We start from the raw sequence: 21,509 nt of genomic DNA on the forward strand, positions 1-21,509 counted from the left end.
CTTAACCCGGCTAAGTTACTATGGTGATTTATTCTCTGCAGTTAGCCTGCTGCAGACCAGGCTAACAGCCAGGCTAAGATTAATCCTAGTGATTCACCTGTATTTCCACCGTCAATCCTGTGAGGAATTAATGTGTTTTACAGCATGTCCATGGTCTTTCTAAGTATGTTGCATCATTTTAATTATTCTGCATTAAAATATTACATATATTGTAGCTGCCGTCAGAGACAGTTATACAGTTTAAGTTCATTTTATACTTTTGAGTCAACAATTAAAATAATTTACGTTTTAAGGGATCATATTTCTGTTAGCAGTGTATTTTAAGAGCATGCACATACACACAGAGAGATATGTGTATTTAATAGCGGAACTAATGTTATGTTGTAGAGGGGCGGGTCATTATTTAGACTCTACACAGCACACGAGTAACAGAGCACCTGGAATGTTAATTAGAAGATGACGTTATGAAGATACTTATTAATGCTACGGAGATTTGGATGAGACTCGACGTTTGAAGTTTCCTTTCTTACTCCCCTTGAGTTAACGCGGCCAATGAGGTATGCAGAGTGATGTTTACATTATGTTTACACATGTTTAAGATGCTCACGGAGTAACGTGATGACTTAATATTACCTGTTTCAATTAACGTAACAATGCATGTTGTAAGCAAATCGAGTACATTATATACGGTATTTGTTATGTTTGTGAAATATTCCTTTGATGTTATTCTATTTTGAAATGCTTTGTATGATATGAAACTCAATTGTGATTTGTTTATTTTAATTTATCTAGTTCTCACGGCATGACTGACCACCGATGTGCAAATAAATGCCCGTGCATAAAAGGAACGACTTGTGTTCGTGATTTAAACTTTCATTTAAATCTGTTGGCTGTTTGTAATTGCAACAGTCTTTTTATATTGATTCAAGTGGTAGTATTATTACTCAGGGCAAGTGTTATATTGCTATGCTAATGAAGACTGCTTGTCAAATTGCATAAATATTTGTTTTATTGCAGTAATTGAGATTACAAAACACAGCTGATGAAGTTGCAAAGGTGTTTTCAATGGAATCTGTGACAAGGGCAATATAGTATATATATTATGGCATGTCGTTTAGGAAATTAATCTTTGAATATATAGAATGAATCTTTGAATATATGGAATGAAACTTTGAATATATGGAAGGAAACATTTAATATATTGAATGAATCTTTGAATATATTGAATGAAACTTGACTGGTCATCAAGGCACTGCTGCCATCTTGTAGAAGTGAGAATGAGTCAGTCAGGAACCTTGTGGCAGCAATACTGAGCAATGAGGACATTATGAACTCATTGGCAAGTGCTTGTACGGGCCAAAATCCTTCCCATAGTACCCGTGCCCAATACCGTTATCCTGATGAAGAAGTTCTTTTTTAATCGTGGCAGGCCAACTACAACAGGCCTCAGGCTAAATCCTGACAGAAAAAGCAAAAAAGTTTTCCAGTTCCAGAAAGTATTGTAATATTTCAACTGATGCCATTTTGTAAAACCAGCTAATTCAGAAGGCTTTTCATCACTTTGATGAAAAGGATACAACTAGGTTTTGAATTTCATTCAGTATTCTCACATTTCTATCAGTATATCCAAGATTCATTCCATATATTCAAAGATTCATTCCATATATACAAAGATTAATTTCCTAAACAGCATGCATTTAGACTATATACACTATATATATATATATATATATATATATATATATATATATATATAAAATTCACACCTGTTCCCTCTTCATAATGGCTTGGCCGTTTTTGGAGGATGTGCTGGATGAGGAAGCCCTAATCCTCAGACGAGCATCTAGTCATGAAAGAGTCTCCCGGGACAGGTCAGACCCATTGGCTGTTGGAGATGACTATCTCATTGAGAGATACAGATTCTCAGGTGATGGATTAAGATTTTTATGTAGGCTGCTGGGTCCAAAAATACAGCACCAGACGGCAGGAAGCCATGTTCTCACTGTACCACAGATGGTCTGTGGTACAGTGAGATGTTTTGCAAGTGGGAGCTTCCTTTATTCTGTTGGGGATGCAGAGAACCTCAATAAAGGAACCATTTTCCGTACATATCCTGGCTTGGTGGGCCGCCCCCTGTGCCAGTTCTATGGGCTTTTTTTTAACAGCTACAATCATACAGACATTCAACATGTCAGCAAACACCTAATCTATTCACCTCATTTGTTCACTGTTATCTACTTTATAGTCACTTTCCAGCCTGCAAAATGTTCTTGTAGTTAACTTTAACTTGCTGCCAGGTCCTTTTATGGCCAGACAAGTTTGTTCTTTATGAAGGATAGAAAGATAAAACAGATAAAAATAGATTAAATGACACACATTGTGGATAATTGTTTGCACTTAATCATACTCTACATTTAAGTAACATGCACCTGTACTTGCCACATTTAAAGCAAAGTGTACAACAGTTGATTAGTGGACTTAAAGTTACTCCTTTAGTCCTTTAATTGAAGCCAAATTATGACAGTTCCAGTGGAGCACTGTTTATTAATTGTACAGTTTTGGACTACTTAAGCATTAAGCCGGTCCGCTATTGTCTGCCAGGCTTTCTCTCTTTCTTTAATTATGGCATTGGTATTGCCTTTTTTTCTTATGATATCTTTCACCTCTTCATAGAACTCCATCAGGAGCGACTCTTATCCATGTTCCCATCGGTGATTCTGTGAGCGATCGCGAGGTCTATTTCAGTATGCCGTGAACATGCACTTATCCCGACTATCTACACCTGGCTTAACACCTTTTAATCCTGGCTCGGCAAACGTGCATTATCCTGGATTTCTTTATTCTGCTTTTGTGCAATACCCCTCAGGAGACTGACTTCAATTTCAAACATTTCCCAAAACCTCATCTTAATAAAAGGAGGATATACTGAAAATATTAGAAAATAATACTGCAACCCAAGTTTTGATAGGCTGCCTGTTCGTATGATGTAATATTCAAACTTTAAAACCATAAAATGAACAAATATTTTAGTTAATTATTCACATCAGTTTCAAGTAACTTTAAACAGCTCAACATATTCTCACCTGGTTTCTCACCTGAGGGCTCACCTCCACCTTCCACCTCTCTGGCCCGAGTGGCCATCACCACTACTGTACTGAAAACAACCCTGAACTACAACAACAGCACTATCTAATCAATCCCCACCACCAAAGGAAGAAAGGAAAAGGAAGAAAGTATTAGGAAAGCAAAGAAACACACAGAGTGTGTGTGTGTGTGTATCTCTCTGTGTGTGTGTGTGTGAGAGAGAGAGAGAGAGATAAACCGAGACAGATCAAATAAAAAAAGAGTCATTACCTTTTCGTTCTGTTAAAGCATTATCTGTTGTTGTTGTTGTTGGTTTTGTTGTTGTTGTTTTGTCCTCACCTGAACAGATAAACACAACTCAACAAACTGTTCAGTACAAAACTGAAATACTATCCAACAGCACTTAACTAGAGGAAGTTGAATTGTTGTGATGTAATATTCAAACTTTAAAACCATAAAATGAACAAATATTTGAGTTAATTATTGACATCAGTTTGAAGTAACTTTAAACAGCTCAACATATTCTCACCTGGTTTCTCAGCTGAGGGCTGAAGTCTGAAGGGAAACTGCTGCTCTTTGTTACCATCAGTCACCGCACACTTCAATGAGTTAGAGTTTGATGTGTAAATGTAATGAGAAGACAGAAAGTACAGAGATGCATTGCAGGGAGACTGTGATGTCTTCACTTCTTGGTTATCTTTATCCAGATCTTGACCCTCATTCAGCCACTTCACTGTGTGTTTACATCGTTCATATGGCGACACAGAGCAGCTTAATGTCACCTTATCAGTGTCCTTATGTTCAGTCACTGGTGAAGATGGAGATATTGTGAGAGAAAGACAACAAGAGTAAAATGAACTTCATCACTATAATCATAATTATTGTAATGTTTCAGTATTTTGTTCTTACAAGACAGTTTGAGCTGAAAACATTATGATGTAAATACTCACTGCTAATAACAGACAGATAAACCTGAGAGTCTGGACCTTGTTTTACATTTGGTTGTTGTATTGTATTGTATTGTTGACAAAAGTAACGACCAACATCCTCGACTGTGACCTTCTTTATAACCAGAGAACAGTTCGCTGTAACACTCAGTCTGTCTGATTTAGAGTTGGTGTTTTTACCAATCTGTCCAAGTGTAACCAGCTCTACTGTTGCTGTGCTTCTTGAACCACTAGAGATCCATGTGGTACTGCCACAGTTATTCTGATCCTTTATCACATTTTCACAAGACAAAGTGACGTCATCTCCAGCTCTGACAGTGGAGGAGAGATAAAGCTGTCCGGTTGCTGCTGCTGAGAAGATGAGAGAGAAATATAAAGAATAAAGAGAAATAAAAATATGAGTATTAATGTCAGTTTGAGGATCATTTTAGATCCAACAAAAGTTTGTATATGTGCCTCATCCTTGGTTTACAAGAGTTCAGTAAACTCACCATTCACCTTGCTGGAAAACTAACAGACTACTTGTCTGTCTTTCTTAAATGAAGTAGAAGTCATACAATAACATTAATTATATTAATAAAATGAATATTTCTGTTCTTCATATACATGTTATATGTATCCTTACCAGTAAAGTGAAGCACCAGCATCAGAAATAAAGACATTTTAATCCATCTGAATTTAACCATCGTGCCTCTCTGTCTCTCTGCTTCTTGTACTTGTAAGTCTCTAAACTAGAGCTCCTTAAAGATAAATGTTGAATATACTTCCTCTAATCAGTAAAATGTCACTTCCTCATAGTGACTATACCATCCTTATTTTCTCACATACGTCAGTTGTTGCTTTTAATGGAGGCAGACCATCAGTGTTTACCTTCCTCCTTCACTGATGGCTGACATGAGCTGACCTGAAGCATCTGGAATGAACAGCAGTGGAAATTGAACCCTTTTGGGTTTCCACAGTTTCCTCTCATTCAGCTGTTTAATTCAACTCTGAAAAGTGACTCAGTCAAGATGAGCGTTGTCCCACTTCCTCTTAGTTTGCTTTAAGTACTTTCATACCAGAACATCAAAAAGATCCTGAACAGAGATATAGATGTTAAAACTACTGAATGTCAAACATTAACAGGTGATACAAAAATAACAGTGAACACTAAAACATCTTTAACTACAACCCAACACTTAGTGCAAGACTTTTACTTGTAGTGGAGTACTTTCACAGGTGCTGTAACAAACATGTATTAAGAGTCATATCGAGGCCCAAGTTCACACTGTGTCCACTCCCACTGTGTATTTGTGATAATGGCGTGTTTCTAGAAGAAGAGGAAGTTGAACGTGTGAAGATAGTTGAGATAAATGTTTGCAATAATGCACCTGTCTTTAGTGTTTATCAGAAAGCGGAAGAGGATTACAGCCACATGTGGCGCTGTACTCTTCAACAGAAAACAGACAGGAGTCATGATGATGTTTAACAGCACACATGAACAGACAGGTGAAGAGTCAAACTCCTCGTCCACCAGAGTTTGACTCTTGATGTCCATGGTGCAATATGGTGATACTGTAGCAGCTGCAAGGACACAGATAAGATGATGTTTTAGTGGTCTGAGATCTGTTTGTTCCTCATTGTTTCTTTGCAGTTTCTTAGAGGTAAAGGAGAAGTGCTTTAATGAGAAAGTGGTTAACAACAGCAGCAGAGCTACACTGTAATCTTCACCAGAAAACCGCTAGATTTTGCTAATCCTCTGTTTGTTTGTTATCTCACGATCACATGACCATCCAAGCTGTGTGCCTCCCTCTCACTCTCTTTCTTTCTCTGCCTATTTTCTCTTTTTTATCTCTCTCTTTTTACTCAGGTTCCTCTGTGCTGGACCACCGGATGTCCTCTGACCTCTCTCTCTCCTCATTCCAGATGTTTGCATCTTGATCTTGGACAATTCCCGGTGGCCCGGTCTGACTTTTGGGCCGCGAGGGCCGATATTATTTTTATGTATTTATTTATTTTGGGCCGGTGTTCAGTCATGGCACTGAGTGGGTATCACATGTAGGCTGTCTCCACTTGCAGCTCTTTTCTTTTTCTATTTTTGCAGACGCAGCCTGACGTAACACGTCCGTGCACACCGCACACTGTCAGTGGTGCAAGGGTGTTTGCAAAATGGAAAATAAAAAGAGCAAGGGTGGCGCAGAAAAAGCGAGAATTAAAAAGAGAAACGCACTGGAGACAGATGCACCAAAATGTGCAAAAATCGGCAGCTTTTTCAATAAAACGTGTTCGCGGTCTCAAACGACCAATGAAGATGATGAAACGGGTAAGACAAGATGTTGAACAAAATGCAACTTTACCTGCACCGTTCAAGTTAATTATTAATTAATAACAACGCGTGGGTTGTAACATATAGCCTGTCTAACCTAACGTTACATAATTTGAATAATAGTATGATGCGACGCCACATAACTGGCCACAAACTTTGTCTTGTAGCCCCTCAGATGCAAGATGCATCACCAAGCACCAGCCATGAGCCCACAGGTCCAGAGTGTGCAGGTAGGATTGCTCATTAAGTGAATATTATTAGAATTAATATAATGAAGAGAATGATGTAGACCTGCTCTATATGATAAATGCCCTGAGATAATTGATGATGATAGATGATTCAGCTCTACAATAATGAAACTGACTTGAATTTTTGACTTGAAAAAGGGGAGATTTGTGTTGAGATTTATGACCATTTTTATGATTTAGTGTCAGAGGCAGAGCCAGGAGCCAGTGGTGAGGAAGAAACAGGTGAGCTAGTGTGTGAACAAGCAAGCATCAGTTCCAATAAAACCACTTTCTATGCCCAAATGATAGTAGTGGCCCGTTATACTTTTTATCATTAGTAATAGTAAAGTAATATGGAATAAGCCTGCCTATTTTGCCATTGAACAAAATCTTAATTGGTTCAGTCAAAACATGTTTTCCATGTCAAATATGCTAAAGCCTTACAGATTATTGGTTTTTATGTGATACAGGTGCAGTCAAATCTAGGGAAACTGGAGGAAGTGTGAAAGGGAGAGCAGAGTCTACTCAGGGACTGATTACAGAGGCAGCAGCTCAGCAGAAAAACCCTGAACCACAAGATAGGAATGAGACAGATGAAGATGAGTCTGGTGATAGTTTTGACTACTTTGCTCGCCCTCAGTCACAGGATATACATATATTTTTTTCTTATCATCCTCATCAAACCCCTAATATTGCTATACCAAAAGTTTTCAATAGCAAAGATGGAACCAACCGCAAGTGGCTGACTTACTGTGAAAAAAATCTGTCTCTGTACTGCTCTGTTTGTCTAGCATTTGCACCTCTGGTTAGTGATGGCCCTTTCATAAAGAGAGGCATGAACGGCTGGAAACACATTCACCAAAGAATAGTGGAACACGAAAAAAGTAAGACACACAGAGATAGTGCAGATGCTTACTTTCTGAATGTACAAAAGGCAGATGTGAAAAGCCTGTTGACTGGCAACCAAATGTCATTGCTTGCTGACCAAGTGAAACAGAAACGTCAGGTGATGGAGTGCATTGTGGATGTTATTAAAGTTATCGGCAAATGTGGCTTTAGCTACAGGGGAGATGAGGAGGCAGGTTACAGCTTAGAAAACATTGCTGTTAATCATGGCAACATCCTAGAGTTGATTCTACTCTTGAGTAGATATGACATTTGCCTACAACAGCATGTAAACACTTGCATAGAAAACAGCAGAAAGCAGCATGAAACTGGTGCAAAAGGTAGAGGGTCTCTAGTTACACTGCTGTCAAAAGACACATTCAATAAAGTTGTGGATGTCATCAGCCAACTGATAAAGGCGACTATAGCTGAAGAAGTAAGACAAGCTGGCATGTTTTCAGTCCAAATTGACACCACACAAGATATCAGCAGCAAAGACCAGTGCTCTATCATCTTCAGATATGTAACAGATGTCATTCATGAAAGACTGATTGCTATGGTGGAGTGTGAGTCATCTACAGGGCAGCATTTTGCAGAGCTCCTGAAAAAGGTGCTACAGGAGCTTAATATCGATATTGACACATGTGTGGGCAACTCCACAGACGGAGCAGCTAATATGCAGGGACAGTATCGGGGGTTTTCTACATTCCTCTCTGAGCAGTCCCCCAGTCAGATTCTTTATAACCAGAGAACAGTTCGCTGTAACATTCAGTCTGTCTGATTTAGAGTTGGTGTTTTTGATCTGTCCAAGTTCAAACAGTGTTACTGTGTTTCCTGAAGCACTGAACATCTAACATTTAACAATATTGATAAAGATAGTTATTAAATGTGTGATATATGTGTTCTTACCTGTAAAGTGAAGCAGCGCTATCAGAAATAAAGACATTTGAATCCATTTGAACTCAACCATTGTGATTCTCTGTCTCTCTCTCTCCTTCTTCTATCTCTTGTTCTCATGCTCATAACTGTATGAGTTTATAAAGTAGTGCTTCAGTAGAGAGACGCTGCATCTACTTCCTGTGGTTAGTATGATGTCACTTCCTCATAGTGACTTTTGGTCTGATTTAGATTTTTGTCTCTGAATTTTTTATATGTTTTAACAGCCAAAAACTGTGTTGCAGTTTTAACTGTTACATTTTGTTAATGTAGTTTTCTCTCAGAGGAAATAAATAAATAAATATATTTCTTCATTCACTGAGCCAATCTAACGCTGTAACAAACAAACTATATTAAGACTCATACTGAGTCTCAAGTTCACACTGTGTCCAGTCCCACGGTGTATTTGTGACAATGACGTGTTTCACCTCCTGAGAAGAAGAAGAAGAAGAAGAAGAAGAAGAAGAAGAGGAAGTTTAATGTGTGAAGATTGTTAGTTAAGATAAATGTTTGCAATGATGCATCTTGTTTTATTTAGATAGTGTTTATTAGCAAACAGACAGGCGTCATGGTGATGTTTAACAGCACACATGAACAGACAGGTGAAGAGTCAAACTCCTCGTCCACCAGAGTTTGACTCTTGATGTCCATGGTGCAATATGGTGATACTGTAGCAGCTGCAAGGACACAGATAAGATGATGTTTTAGTGGTCTGACACATGTTGGTTCCTTGTTCTGTCTTTGCAGTTATTTTTTTTCTGAGAACTGAAGGAGGAGGGGAAGTTATTTGATGAGAATGTGGTTAACAACAGCAGCAGAGCTCTGGTGGTTCAACCCTCTAATGATGACCACACACACACATCAGAAACACACAAGGCTCACAGGAACAGACAGTCCACAGTCAGTTGGTGAGTAATACTGTGTATAACCACAGAGTCACAAACGTTATTAGCAGGAGAGTACAGGAGCACTTTATTGTGTTACTTCAGCAAGGACATACAGCAACTTCTATGGGCTCAAATATAACTCCTAATTAAAAGCAGAGTAGAATACTTAAAAGCACAATACTTTAAAATGAGTCCTTCATGCATTTCAGGTCAAAACACTGGCTAAAAGAATTACAAATATATAACCAGAAAAAGGGAAGAGAACAGGGGAACTACAATGTCCAATACTAGAATCAGAGGAGACTGAAGGTCCAAATATTATGGGCAGGAGTTCAGTACTGTACAACCATTAACTTCAGGTCTCTCGGGCCAGAGTGTTCCAGAGTACCCCAAAGGTTCTCACACAGACAGACAGAGCTCCTCACTCTGCCCCTGTGTGGCGTCTTAACACTCTGAACCTTTCTGCTGGCTGGCTGGCACCGTCGTCTCGCTAACTGGCTTTCTGTTGATCCACACTGGTGTAGACGTCTCCACAGGTCCCAAATCTCTTTAGTGGGCTGCGCATCCCCTCTGTGCTTCTCCTCCTCCTCCTCCTCCTCCTGGTCGTTGGCAAACAAAGAATCAGTGCATTGCTGCCACAAACTGGTATCTGAATCTGAATCTGAATCTGAATCTCTTTTCTTGGTCAGGTATGTGCACAAATACAAGGAATTTGACTGGTTTGGTGTTACGTTTGCTCTCAATGTACAAACACAGAATAAGTTCAAAAACATAGACATGAAATATGTACAGTTATAAAAGTTTCCTTCCACATTTATTTAAATATAGTAATATAAAATAATTTCCTGATACTTGAATATATGGAATGAAAGTCTGAATATATGGAATGAAATTTTACGTGATCAAGGCACTGCGCCATCTTGTGTTTTCGATACCAGCCTAATATTATTCCATAAGGACGTTACTGCAAGAAGTGTGGGACTGAGTGAGCCTGCACGGTATCTGTAAAAAAGCAATCCTAACTAATGAAGAGATAATTAACATCCTGGTGAGTGTGTGCCAATATTCACGCTGTTACTGTACTGTAGCTGTATGTTCAAACACAATGCATAGGAAGCAGCATAAGGTTTAATGTGGTTAAAGCAGGAAAGTCAGTAAATCAGTCAATGATCTATGAATGAATGTGGGTGATTCTTTCAGTATATGCTGTCCATAACTGCTTTATATTGTATAAAAAGCTTCTCCTTCAGTTCATAAAGTCCCTGCAGCATCTGAATGCATTCAATATATTCAAGTTTCATTCCATATTGTTAGATCCCGAGTTATCTCTGTATAGGTGCTACTGGACCAGCTCTCCGTTTGGGTCTGATCCACTAGCGTGTGGGTATTACCCGGCCAGGTCTCAGCAGAGGACTGTTTAAACTGGTGGCGAGGAGACACGCCTTCTAACTGCCTTCATCCGAACGCCTGTCATGTATTATTTATTTGATTGTTGGTTTGTTTGTTTGTTTGTTTGTTTGTTTTTGTTTTTGTTTTGTTTTTTCTGTAGATTTGTTAATTGTGGATTCTTTGTTGAGTGTATGGTGTTGCCTGCAGGTGCAGTGATGTGGACATTAATTTCCCCCTTGGAGCACAATAAATTGAATTGATTGATTTATTTATTTATAGGTTATAATGTTACCAGATATAATAAAGAAAAAACATTTAATGACTCCATTAGGTTGAATATGCTTCAAGCAAAACTCATACACAGCCCAACAAATATGATAATAATGCTGAATGGAGGTGAATTAAAATGAGTTCTTCTGTACACAGAGACATTGAACTGAACTCAAGCTGCTGTGTTCTGAACTGGCTGCAGAAAATAAAGATTTTAACAACTGATGAAGGAAAAAACATTTTATAAAACTCACAATAGGCTTCCTGATATGAGATGAAATCAAGACCTGGATATTGTTGTCCTACGTCAGACTAAAATAGTAATAGCTTAGCACACAAAACACACATTACTCACATTGGTTAATAAAAAGAAAAACAATCAGTCGTCCAAAACTCAGAAGAGATATTATACGATTTTGGTTATCTGAAAGCTTTAACTACTCATGTAAATGTGATGTTATTTAACAGCGATGAGACTTTTCTCTGATGAGTTGACGTTGATATGGACGTTGTTGATCAGTGGAGTCTGACGGAGGCAGAAGTTTCTCCAAAGGTTTCATATTTCACCACACCATCATCTTCATCTTCATCATTATTCACCTGTGAAACACAACACAAACAAACCCTTTAACTGACAGCTTTCACATCACTGACCCACATGTAACAGAAGGAAATAAGAAATAATCCAACAACACCTGAACGCACCATCAGTTACTGTCTGATCTGATCTTTACCTGACTGGCTGCTGGACCTGAACGCCTCACTGCTCGGCTTCTTACTGAGTTTAAAACCTGCACAAACACAAACAGTGACACATTCACAGTCCTGCATTACAGTAACATGAACAGTTCCCAGCAGCAGCTTATCATCATTTACACTGACTTACAGTCTCTGATCATTCATATACATTTTTATTGTTACACATGGGTTCACTTCAGTTTTTATCCTCAACTCACAGTGCTGTCATCAGGTGGTCTCTAAACTTACAGTTTGTGTTAATCAGTGTAAACAAATGTTGGTCTGAATGTTCTCACCTCGAGCTCTGATGAGAAGAACAGTAATCACAGTAATTAGGAGGAGTTCAGCCACACGCATAACCAACATTATGTAGTTCAGAACAGACCAATCTGTACGAGCTGTGGAACAGAAAAATAATGTCAGTGAATAAAGTTATTATCAACAAATCCGACGCACAACATATGTGCTTAACAAAGTTAGTGACATGGCTCTGGAGATGACAGTGTCTGTCAGTCAGTCCACCACTTTGGTCCAGACTTAAATATCTCAACAACTATTGGATGGACTCTCTGAAACCTATATAGTCATAATCCTCTGAGGATGAAGCAAACTGACTTTGTTGTTGAAATTTAGTTATTTTTTAAAATAATTTAACTAATGACAAAATAATCTCTACATCTACGTTAGTAAACAATGCAGGTTTTATGTTTCAGCAAAGTGTGGGAGGATCATGAGAGGAAAATAAAAACATCCAAGTCAGCTATTGTAAACATGCTCCTTTAACCATATCTACAGCATTTGTGCATATACATTACATTACATTCATAACTCCTCGAGTTGTTGTATGTTGAATACATATGAGTAAATGTCTCCTCACCTTCTGCCATTGTTGTTGTTGTTGTTGTTGTTGTTGTTGTTGTTGTTGTTGTTGGACCTGTTACTGGTTTTATTGTTGCTGCATTCACACCATCATCTAACAAACAACAAAACCCTACAAACTGTAAAATGAGAAAATACCTTGTGTGTATATATATATATATATAAAGTATAAATGAGAGAGAATGATGTCATTTTAATAGTTCATCAAATTTTCATTGTCCTCAAGTGATTATAAATAGCTGATATTCTCACCTGGTTTCTGATCTGAGGACTGAAGGCTGAAGGTAAACTGCTGCTCTGGTTGAACAAAAAGATCAGACACTTCACACTTAAGATGCTCTGACTTCAGGTTAAGATCAGAAGTAGGGAATGTCACAGTAACTGAGCACTTAGGCTCTGATGTGTCCCTGTCTTCATTATCTTTATCCAGATCTTCACCCTGATACAGCCACTTCACTCTGTGTTCACACCCTCTGTCAGTCGACACAGAGCAGCTTAATGTCACCTTATCAGAGTCCTTATGTTCAGTCACTGGTGAAGATGGAGATATTGTGAGAGAAAGACAACAAGAGTAAAATGAACTTCATCACTATAATCCTAATTATTGTAATGTTTCAGTATTTTGTTCTAACAAGACAGTTTGAGCTGAAAACATTATGATGTAAGTACTCACTGGTAATAACAGACAGATAAACCTGAGAGTCTGGACCTTGTTGATGTCCTGAATTGTTGAAGTATCTGCAGGTGTATTGACCAACATCCTCGACTGTGACCTTCCTTATAACCAGAGAACAGTTCGCTGTAACACTCAGTCTGTCTGATTTAGTTTTGGCGTTTTCACCAATCTGTCCACGGTCAATCAGACGTTTTGACGTGTTTTCTGAACCAACAAAGAGCCACGAAGTACGCTGACATTTGTCCTGATAATCTCTCACATTGTCACAAGGCAAAGTGACTTCATCTCCAACTCTGACAACAATACGGGGGTAGAGTTGTTCAGTCACTGCTGTTGAAAAGATGAAAAAGAATTAAATAAATAGGCTTTTATGTTGAGATTTGGTGTGAATATAATCTTAGATCCAGCTGAAGTTTGTTTTGTAATGTTTCTGGTATTTCTGTTTATGCTATATGCATCCTTACCTGTAAAGTGAAGCAGCAGCATCAGAAATAAAGACATTTTAATCCATCTTGATTCAACCATCGTGCTTCAGTCTTCTTTATGTCTCTTCTCAGGAACTGACTGTCAGAGTCTGTGAAGTGGTGCATGTTAAAAGGAATAACTCTGCTTCCTGTGATAAATTATGTGTCACTTCCTCAGTGTGTGTTTTTTTTAAGTTGTGTATTTATGTTGAAGAATGCTCAGCATACATGTTTTCTTTTTTTCCTCTATGAATTTCAGCAGCCAAAGACTTTAACTTTTACATTTTAGTCATTTAGTTAACACTTTCATTCACACCAGAATAAACAGTAGATTACTAATTACTGAATACTAATCCATAAGAAATAATAACTATCTGCTGCTGAACCTGACCACTTCATTGCTTGGATTCACAAACAGTGAGACATTCACAGTCCTGCTTTACAGTAATGGAGTGAAGCCTGCGAGCTAGTTCAGGCAGTCAACTCGAGCTGTGTTGCTATACACATGACATGCCTCACTCCATAATCACTAACCAAGCACACCCTTCCAATCTGGCGGACTATTTAAACTGCACAATTTTCCAGCTCTCCCTCTGCTCTGTCAATGTTGCCCTGCATCCATATTGCTGCCTGCTGCTCTGTAAGCCCCACCACCACCCCAGCATCCACCTGTAGACTCCGGCTAAGGGTTTGAAGTATGTGCTCATCACTCCCCAATATCCCTTTGTAAACATATCTACAGGGAATGATGAGGTCGGAGCCTAAACGGCAAAATCTAAATATGCTATACTACTGTAATAAACATTTCAAACGTGAGTTGTCTGACTGAAACATGAACAGTTCCCAGCAGCAGCTTATCATCATTTACACTGATTTACAGTCCCTGATCATTCATATACATTTAAATGTTTTTATTCTTCTGGAATTCAACCATCGTGCCTCTCTGTCTCTCTGCTTCTTGTACTTGTAAGTCTGTAAACTAGAGTTCCTTAAAGAGAAATGTTGAATATACTTCCTCTAATCAGTAAAGTGTCACTTCCTCATAGTGACTATACCCTTCTTCTTTTCTCACATACGTCAGTTGTTGCTTTTTATGGAGGCAGACCATCAGCTTTTACCTTCCTCCTTCACTGATGGCTGACATGAGCTGACCTGAAGTATCTGGAATGAACAGCAGTGGAAATTGAACCCTTTTGGGTTTCCACAGTTTCCTGTCATTCAGCTGTTTAATTCAACTCTAAAAAGTGACTCAGTCAAGATGAGCGTCCCACTTCCTCTGAGTTTGCTTTAATTACTTTCATACCAGAACATCAAAAAGATCCTGAACAGAGATACAGATGTTAAAATGACTGCATATCAAACATTAACAGGTGATACAAAAATAACAGTGAACACTCCTCTGTGCTGTACCACCGGCTGTCCTCTGACCTCTCTCTCTCTACTTGTTACAGATGTTTGGATCTGGATCTCGGTCCTCCGGGAGATTCAGCCTCTATTGTGCTCTCTCGCTCTCCCTCTGTGTGTTTATTTCTGTGTGAGTTGTGTGTTTGAGCTTTGCTCTTGTGAGTTTGTATAGTCTGTCCTCTTTCCAGCTCTCCATGGTGGAGAGGAGGTCATGTGACTCAGGTCAGTTTGTTAGTCAGTGTCCTCCCATATCCACATTCTTCATGAATTCTTACAATCTAACTATAACTTTATCATCCTGATTATCCATACTGTAATTTTTCGGTTGGTCTATTCTATACACACAACATCTGTTTCCTGTCTGTCTGTCCTGAGAGAGGGATCTCTACTCAGTTGCTCTTCCTATAGTATCTTGAAAAATATTCTTCCCGCCCACCTTCTGAAATAAATGAGAAAAATTTTATTATATTATATATTAAATATTATGGCAAAAAAATAAAGTATTTGTGAATTTTTTTCACTTTTTAACACACATTTAACACACTATACTGCCTGCCATTAGGAATCCAAATTACAGCTCCAAGACGAAACTGAAAGAAGAGCAGGACTGAGATAAAAAGGTGCAATTACATCAGTCTGCTACTTCAGCACCACGGACAGCGCCATGGATTTATCAGTACACAGCACAGTTACACTACTGATATTTCACAGTCATGGTCGAGGCCATAGATTCTAACTCGCACAGACATCAGTCAGTTCAAAGATCAATGAGTCCGACAGACTAGCCTCATATATTCAACCAAAGAACCCCTCTGCCCCTGCACTCTTTCTGTGTTACTGGGGGATGCAGAGAGGGATGTGCATTTTGGTCAAGTTGCTAACAAGGTTGATGGTATCCCCTCTCATATCCTTCTCATAACCACTGGGGTCACTGAGATTAGTTGCAACAAATGGATAAACACTGATTAGTGGTGGCTGTGTTTGAGGATAATAAACATACAACAACCTACAATACCTCATTGTCCATGAATCCATACATTCATGTGTAACTGACCATCACTGATGGAAGAGCGCTGCAGAGTTGTGCTGCTGTCTCACATTAGGAGTTGGTTGGCCAAACAGGGGCCAACACAGAGGGCTGTTGTCTGTCTGTCTGTCTGTCTGTCGCTCTCTCTCTCTCTCTCTCTCTCTCTCTCTCTCTCTCTCTCTCTCCCTCTCTCTCTCTCTCACCCCAACTGGTCGAGACAGACGACCACCCACCTAGAGCCGGAGGATCTGTCCTAGGTTTCTGCCTTTTAACAGGCAGTTTTTCCTTGCCCCCGTCGCCAAGGTCTTGCTCATGGTGGTACTGTTGGGTCTCTGTAAATAATGTTTTAAAGAGTTTGGTCTACACCTGCTCCATTTGAAAAGTGTTCTGAGATAACTTCTGTTATGAATTGGCGCTAAATTAAATTGAACTGAATTGAATTGAATTGAATTGAATTGAATTGAAATTTAATACGATAATCTCGCTTTCCAGGTCATGTGGACAGAATAATTACGTTTTATTTGTGATATTTTTTTTGCCATAAAATTGTCTTGGTTAAAGGGGAATAGGGGAGAAATTATAAATAATTTGTATTTAAAATATATGTTGCACACGTGAATAAAGACCAAGTATTTTCTTCCTTTACTGGCACTGCAAAATACACAGACATTGAGTACATTGTTAACACGTTTCTGTCCAGCGTTTTCTCTGAGCACTATCATACAATGTATGTGCTTTGACTCTGTTTGCTCTCCCTCTTGTGGCTGAAGGGAGCAACAACACGTTTCTACTACAATGCAGGAAGCACAGTGACTCTTTTAACAACATAAAACTATGCACATTTTAATAAACATGAACTAGTGTAATGCAATGAAATGAAATGAAATAAATAATATTAAATAATACATGTGGGTGGTGGCTTTTCCTGTGACCTAAACAGTATAACTTATTCTATGACCTTCTTGTTATCACATATATATTGTGTTTAGAGACTGGAAAGGTGTTAATTGTATTTCCTGATGAAAATATGAAGCCTAGTGGGAGGGGCTACTGGTTTTAAAGGGCTGCCTTGGTAAAGTCAGTCTTTGCTTGGTAACAGTAAAGGTAACATACATGGGAAGGTATTATCTGTGTTACTGACTTACTGAGTTACTGAGTTACTGAGTTACTCCTTGTTGTACGACACAGTGAAAACACTTAAAGCAGTTAAAAAGTTCTCACCTTAAAGCATTGCTAACATTAGTTCAGCTTGTTTCTCTGATAACTTAAAATCCAAACTTCCAGTGATTAAAGTCCTTCACAGTTGAAATTTACAGTTAAAAATAGCCAAAATGTAAAAAGTGTTTCATAAAAATGTGGTTTAAAACTAGATAAAAAGTCAATTTACGACATCTTCTGGCAGACAACACCAATGCTGACAAAGGGGAATATGACACCAGTGACAGACAACTGGTGAAATGTACCGTTACCAGAATAAAATTAATGTAATTGTCTGGATTTGAACTTTGTTGGAAACATTTGGGATAATGTAAAGAAACAACTAAACAAAATATATAACATAGGTCTAGGTTTTTTAGACATTTTAATGCATAAATTGTTACAAATTATAGCTTTAAGACTCAAAGCAAATAAAACACACATTGGACTCGTAACAAACATGTTAACAAAAATGATAAATGTGGGTTCATTTAAATGAGTTCTTCTTAAACAGAGACATACAACTGAGATCAAGCTGCTGCTTTGAAACTGATCTGTTAATCTTAAAGTAGAGATTAAATTATTTTGTTAAAAGCCAATTAAAGGAAGTTAGACAATAACATGGATGTTTAAGTGATTATTACATAAATACATCTTACACAACACTTAATCCCTGACATCAAATTCATGAAGCAAAATGTAGCAGAAAAATGTTTATTTACATTTCAAGCAGTCTTATAATGTGTTATTACCAGCGGTGAAATGTTACCAAGTGTATTTGCTCAAGTACTGTACTTAAGTACAAATTCCATTTATGACACTTTATACTTCTACTCCATTACATTTGTCTGACAGCTTTAGTTACTAGTTACTTTTCAGATAACAGTTTCTCATACCCTTCCTGTCCAGTAAATACCACGTATCTCCATAATTTGGTGATGTTGAATGTTTCTGATAAACTGAAGGATGAAGTGTCTTTATGTGTCTTAACCTGAACAAACTATTTAAAAACCTTCTTGGATCAGCTGGAAAATACATTGTCACAAAGCTAAAACGTGGATAGTTGGTCCCTAAAGGACAATAACACTACAGACATATGATGGTTTCACAGAATATGATGCATTGCTGTAGATGAAACTACACAACAGTGTATAAAGCAGTTAAAATTAGCGCAACCTTAAACATGTACAGCAGTAAAATGCAACATACACATTAATGCAGCAGTAATATTAATCCAAACACATCTTTTATAATAGTAAAACACTGACAGAGACCATTTTACTGCATAATGAGTACTTTTACTTTTGGTATTTAAAGTAAATTTGACTGATAATACTTACTTAAGTACTGAAGTAAAGGATCTGACATACAATTTCTATTAGCAAACATATATTTTAATCTTTTATATATTGTATTATAATGTACAGTTCAGACTCCTATTGTTTCTATTTTCTTCTTTTTTTTTTTTACTTTTTCTACTTTTTTTTAATATATTTTTCTATTTTCTATATACATTGTTGTTAGATATTGTAATATATTCTTATTTTAACATTCTTCTTCTTATTATTATTATTTCTATTTCTTTAATGTCTTGTGAGCACCTTGAGTGACTGTAACAGAACTAATTCCCTCCCAAGAGGATCAATAAAGTTCTGATTCTGATCTGATTCTGATGAATATGTCTTCCTCTACTGGTTATCACTTCTGCTTTTCACATTGTGCTACTAGTTAACCTACTTCACCCCCTTCTGGACTAAAAGGCTTTTTACAGCAATAAATCCTGAAAATGATCATCTAATACAGAAACACAGTCAAACATTTATCAGTCAGTTATCAATGTAAAGTAAGTATGATGATATGAGCTGTAACTATACTGTGGTCTCCTATTTGTTTGGTTTGTTGACGGTGGCATAGAGGTTGCTGGGATCAGCAGAGGCTCCAGCAGAAGAAGAGGGAGCTTTCACAGTGACGTAGGTCACTGCTTCATCATCATCATCATCATCATCATCATCATCACCTTTACCCCGAACCTGGAGAACATGAAACAAACAGCCCAACACATAAATTACACAGCATTAAATGACACAGAATAATGCAACATTATGATATCCAGCACCACATAAATGAGATTTGTTTGTACATGTCCTGAACACCTCTGGTCCGTAGTTGTTGAGATATTTAGTTCTGGACCAAAGTGTTGGACACACTGACTTCACAATCCTTCCATGTAGACCTGAGCTTTAATGGTAAAATAAAGAATCTTTCCTGTTTTTATTACCTGAGAAGTGTTTTCATTCACTATCATCTTTACTATAACCAAACAGACAGCTTACCCGGCCTTTACTGTTGCTCTTCTTGGTGAAGCTGATGGAGGCGTAGGAAACACCATCTTCAGGATCAGCCTACACAGAGAAGACAACATCATGGCTGCTCAGTAACATGTGGACTTCATTGTATTCTGTTCATTCTGTCACTGTGTGTCTCACAGAGCTACATTTTGCAGTGTAACTTTGTACTGGGTGTAGTCTGGGATCTTACCGTGTCCTGACTGGTTTCTGGATTCACTGGAGGGTTTAAGCTCTGTACCTGAGAAACATTAAAATAAAAAATAAAAATAAAAAAATAAAATCTACTTGATGACACTGTCAGAGAGGAGCTGATTAAACTCCGTTATAACTGTATAAACATTTGATTCCTCAACCAGAAAACTCACATTGTTTGTATTGTTTTGTGATTTTTTTCCTGAAGAGACAAAAGAGAGTTGACTTTAGTTTCAACAATAAAAATCCTGGTTCATCAAAACTTCTTGTTCATAAAAGTTTAATCTGTGGTTGCTCTCACCTTTAGTTCTCTTCCATCTGATGACAGCAACAATGATTATTAAGAGTGCTGCAAGACTCACAAACACAATGATGAACCACTGCCACCAAACTGGAAAGAGAAGAATAACATTGAACACATCTTCAGCTGCAGCTTTGCCTTCTGTTCAGTTTATGTAACTCTACACTAACCACTACACCCTCCCACTTCTGTCGTTGGAAATCCTGATCTCCCAGATACACCCCGAGAACCTTCATCCCATTCCTCTTCCACTGAAGTCCTGATGGAAGAACAGGCATCATATTTATATTTAAAGAGCCACAGTACAGAGCCTCACAGAGGAGGCTCTTTGGTACAGTCTAAGGCTTTCTCTCAACAAGCACACATCAGCTTGTCCAGTTATGAAAATGTTTACATCATCAGCATAAGCAGCCAATGTTAGAGGCAGGCTGAGTGGACTGTTGGGCAGATGGAAACCCTTGAGTTTGTTCCTTATGTTGTTAAGCAGAGGTTCAATAGCCAAGCTGTATAACTGACCAGAGAGAGGGCAGCCCTGCCTTATTCCCCTCTGGACCTGTATACGTGTAGTCAGCCCCCCCTCAACTTTCACCATGCAGCTTGCACCATACAACAAAACAAACAAACAAACAAACCCACCCATGATGTGAAAACTTCTCCAATACCAAAAGCACGAAATACTGAAAACAAATATGCATGATCAATCCTGTCAAAAGCCTTTTCCTGGTCAAGTGACAGGATGCCGATGTTTATATCCAACACTTTACTGATGTCGATTACATCCCTCACCAGGAAGAGACTGTCCATTATTGTTCTCCCAGGGATGCAGTAGCTCTGGTCCATGTGCACCATTAGGTCAATGTTTTGTTTGAGTCCGTTAGACAGAGCTCTGGACAGTATTTTGTAGTCTGTGCACAGAAGTGCCACAGGCCACCAGTTTTTTTAATGAGGCCAGGTCTCCCTTTTTTGGTAGTAGAGAGACAACAGCGCTCTGGCATGAGGCTGGCAGCTGCCCTCTTTTAAAACACTCTAAAAAGACTGACAGAAGATCTGGACCAAGGACGCCCCAGAGCTGCTGGTAGAAATCAGCCGACAGCCCGTCTAATCCCGGAGCTCGTCCTTTAGCCAGCTGCTGCGCCGATGTGGTCAGCTCCTCTAAGCTCAGCTCTTTATCCATGTCCGCCTTCTCTCCATTGTTGAGCTGAGGAAGACCCTGTAAAATCTCTGCAGCACAGCTCTGGTCACAGTCCTCAGCCCTGAACAGAGAGGAATAAAAGTCTAGTGCATGTTGTCGCATTTCTGCCGGGTCTGTTGTCATCCTCCCATCAGGAAGACACAGACAGGCCATAAGTTTTT

The 21,509-nt window shown here is 38.5% G+C and overlaps 1 protein-coding gene across 1 annotated transcript in view; it reads right to left on the reverse strand.

Annotated features, from left to right (window-relative positions):
- The window catches only part of LOC127367992 (uncharacterized), a 71,386-nt gene that overhangs the window by 3,481 nt on the left and 46,396 nt on the right, over positions 1–21,509 (reverse strand). Inside the window, exon 9 of the mRNA XM_051408357.1 lies at positions 20,157–20,246. Within this exon, the coding sequence (XP_051264317.1) occupies positions 20,157–20,246 (90 nt within the window). The remainder of the gene's footprint in view (positions 1–20,156; positions 20,247–21,509) is intronic.

Source organism: Dicentrarchus labrax, unplaced genomic scaffold, assembly GCF_905237075.1.
Source record: "Dicentrarchus labrax unplaced genomic scaffold, dlabrax2021, whole genome shotgun sequence".
NCBI lineage: Eukaryota > Metazoa > Chordata > Actinopteri > Moronidae > Dicentrarchus > Dicentrarchus labrax.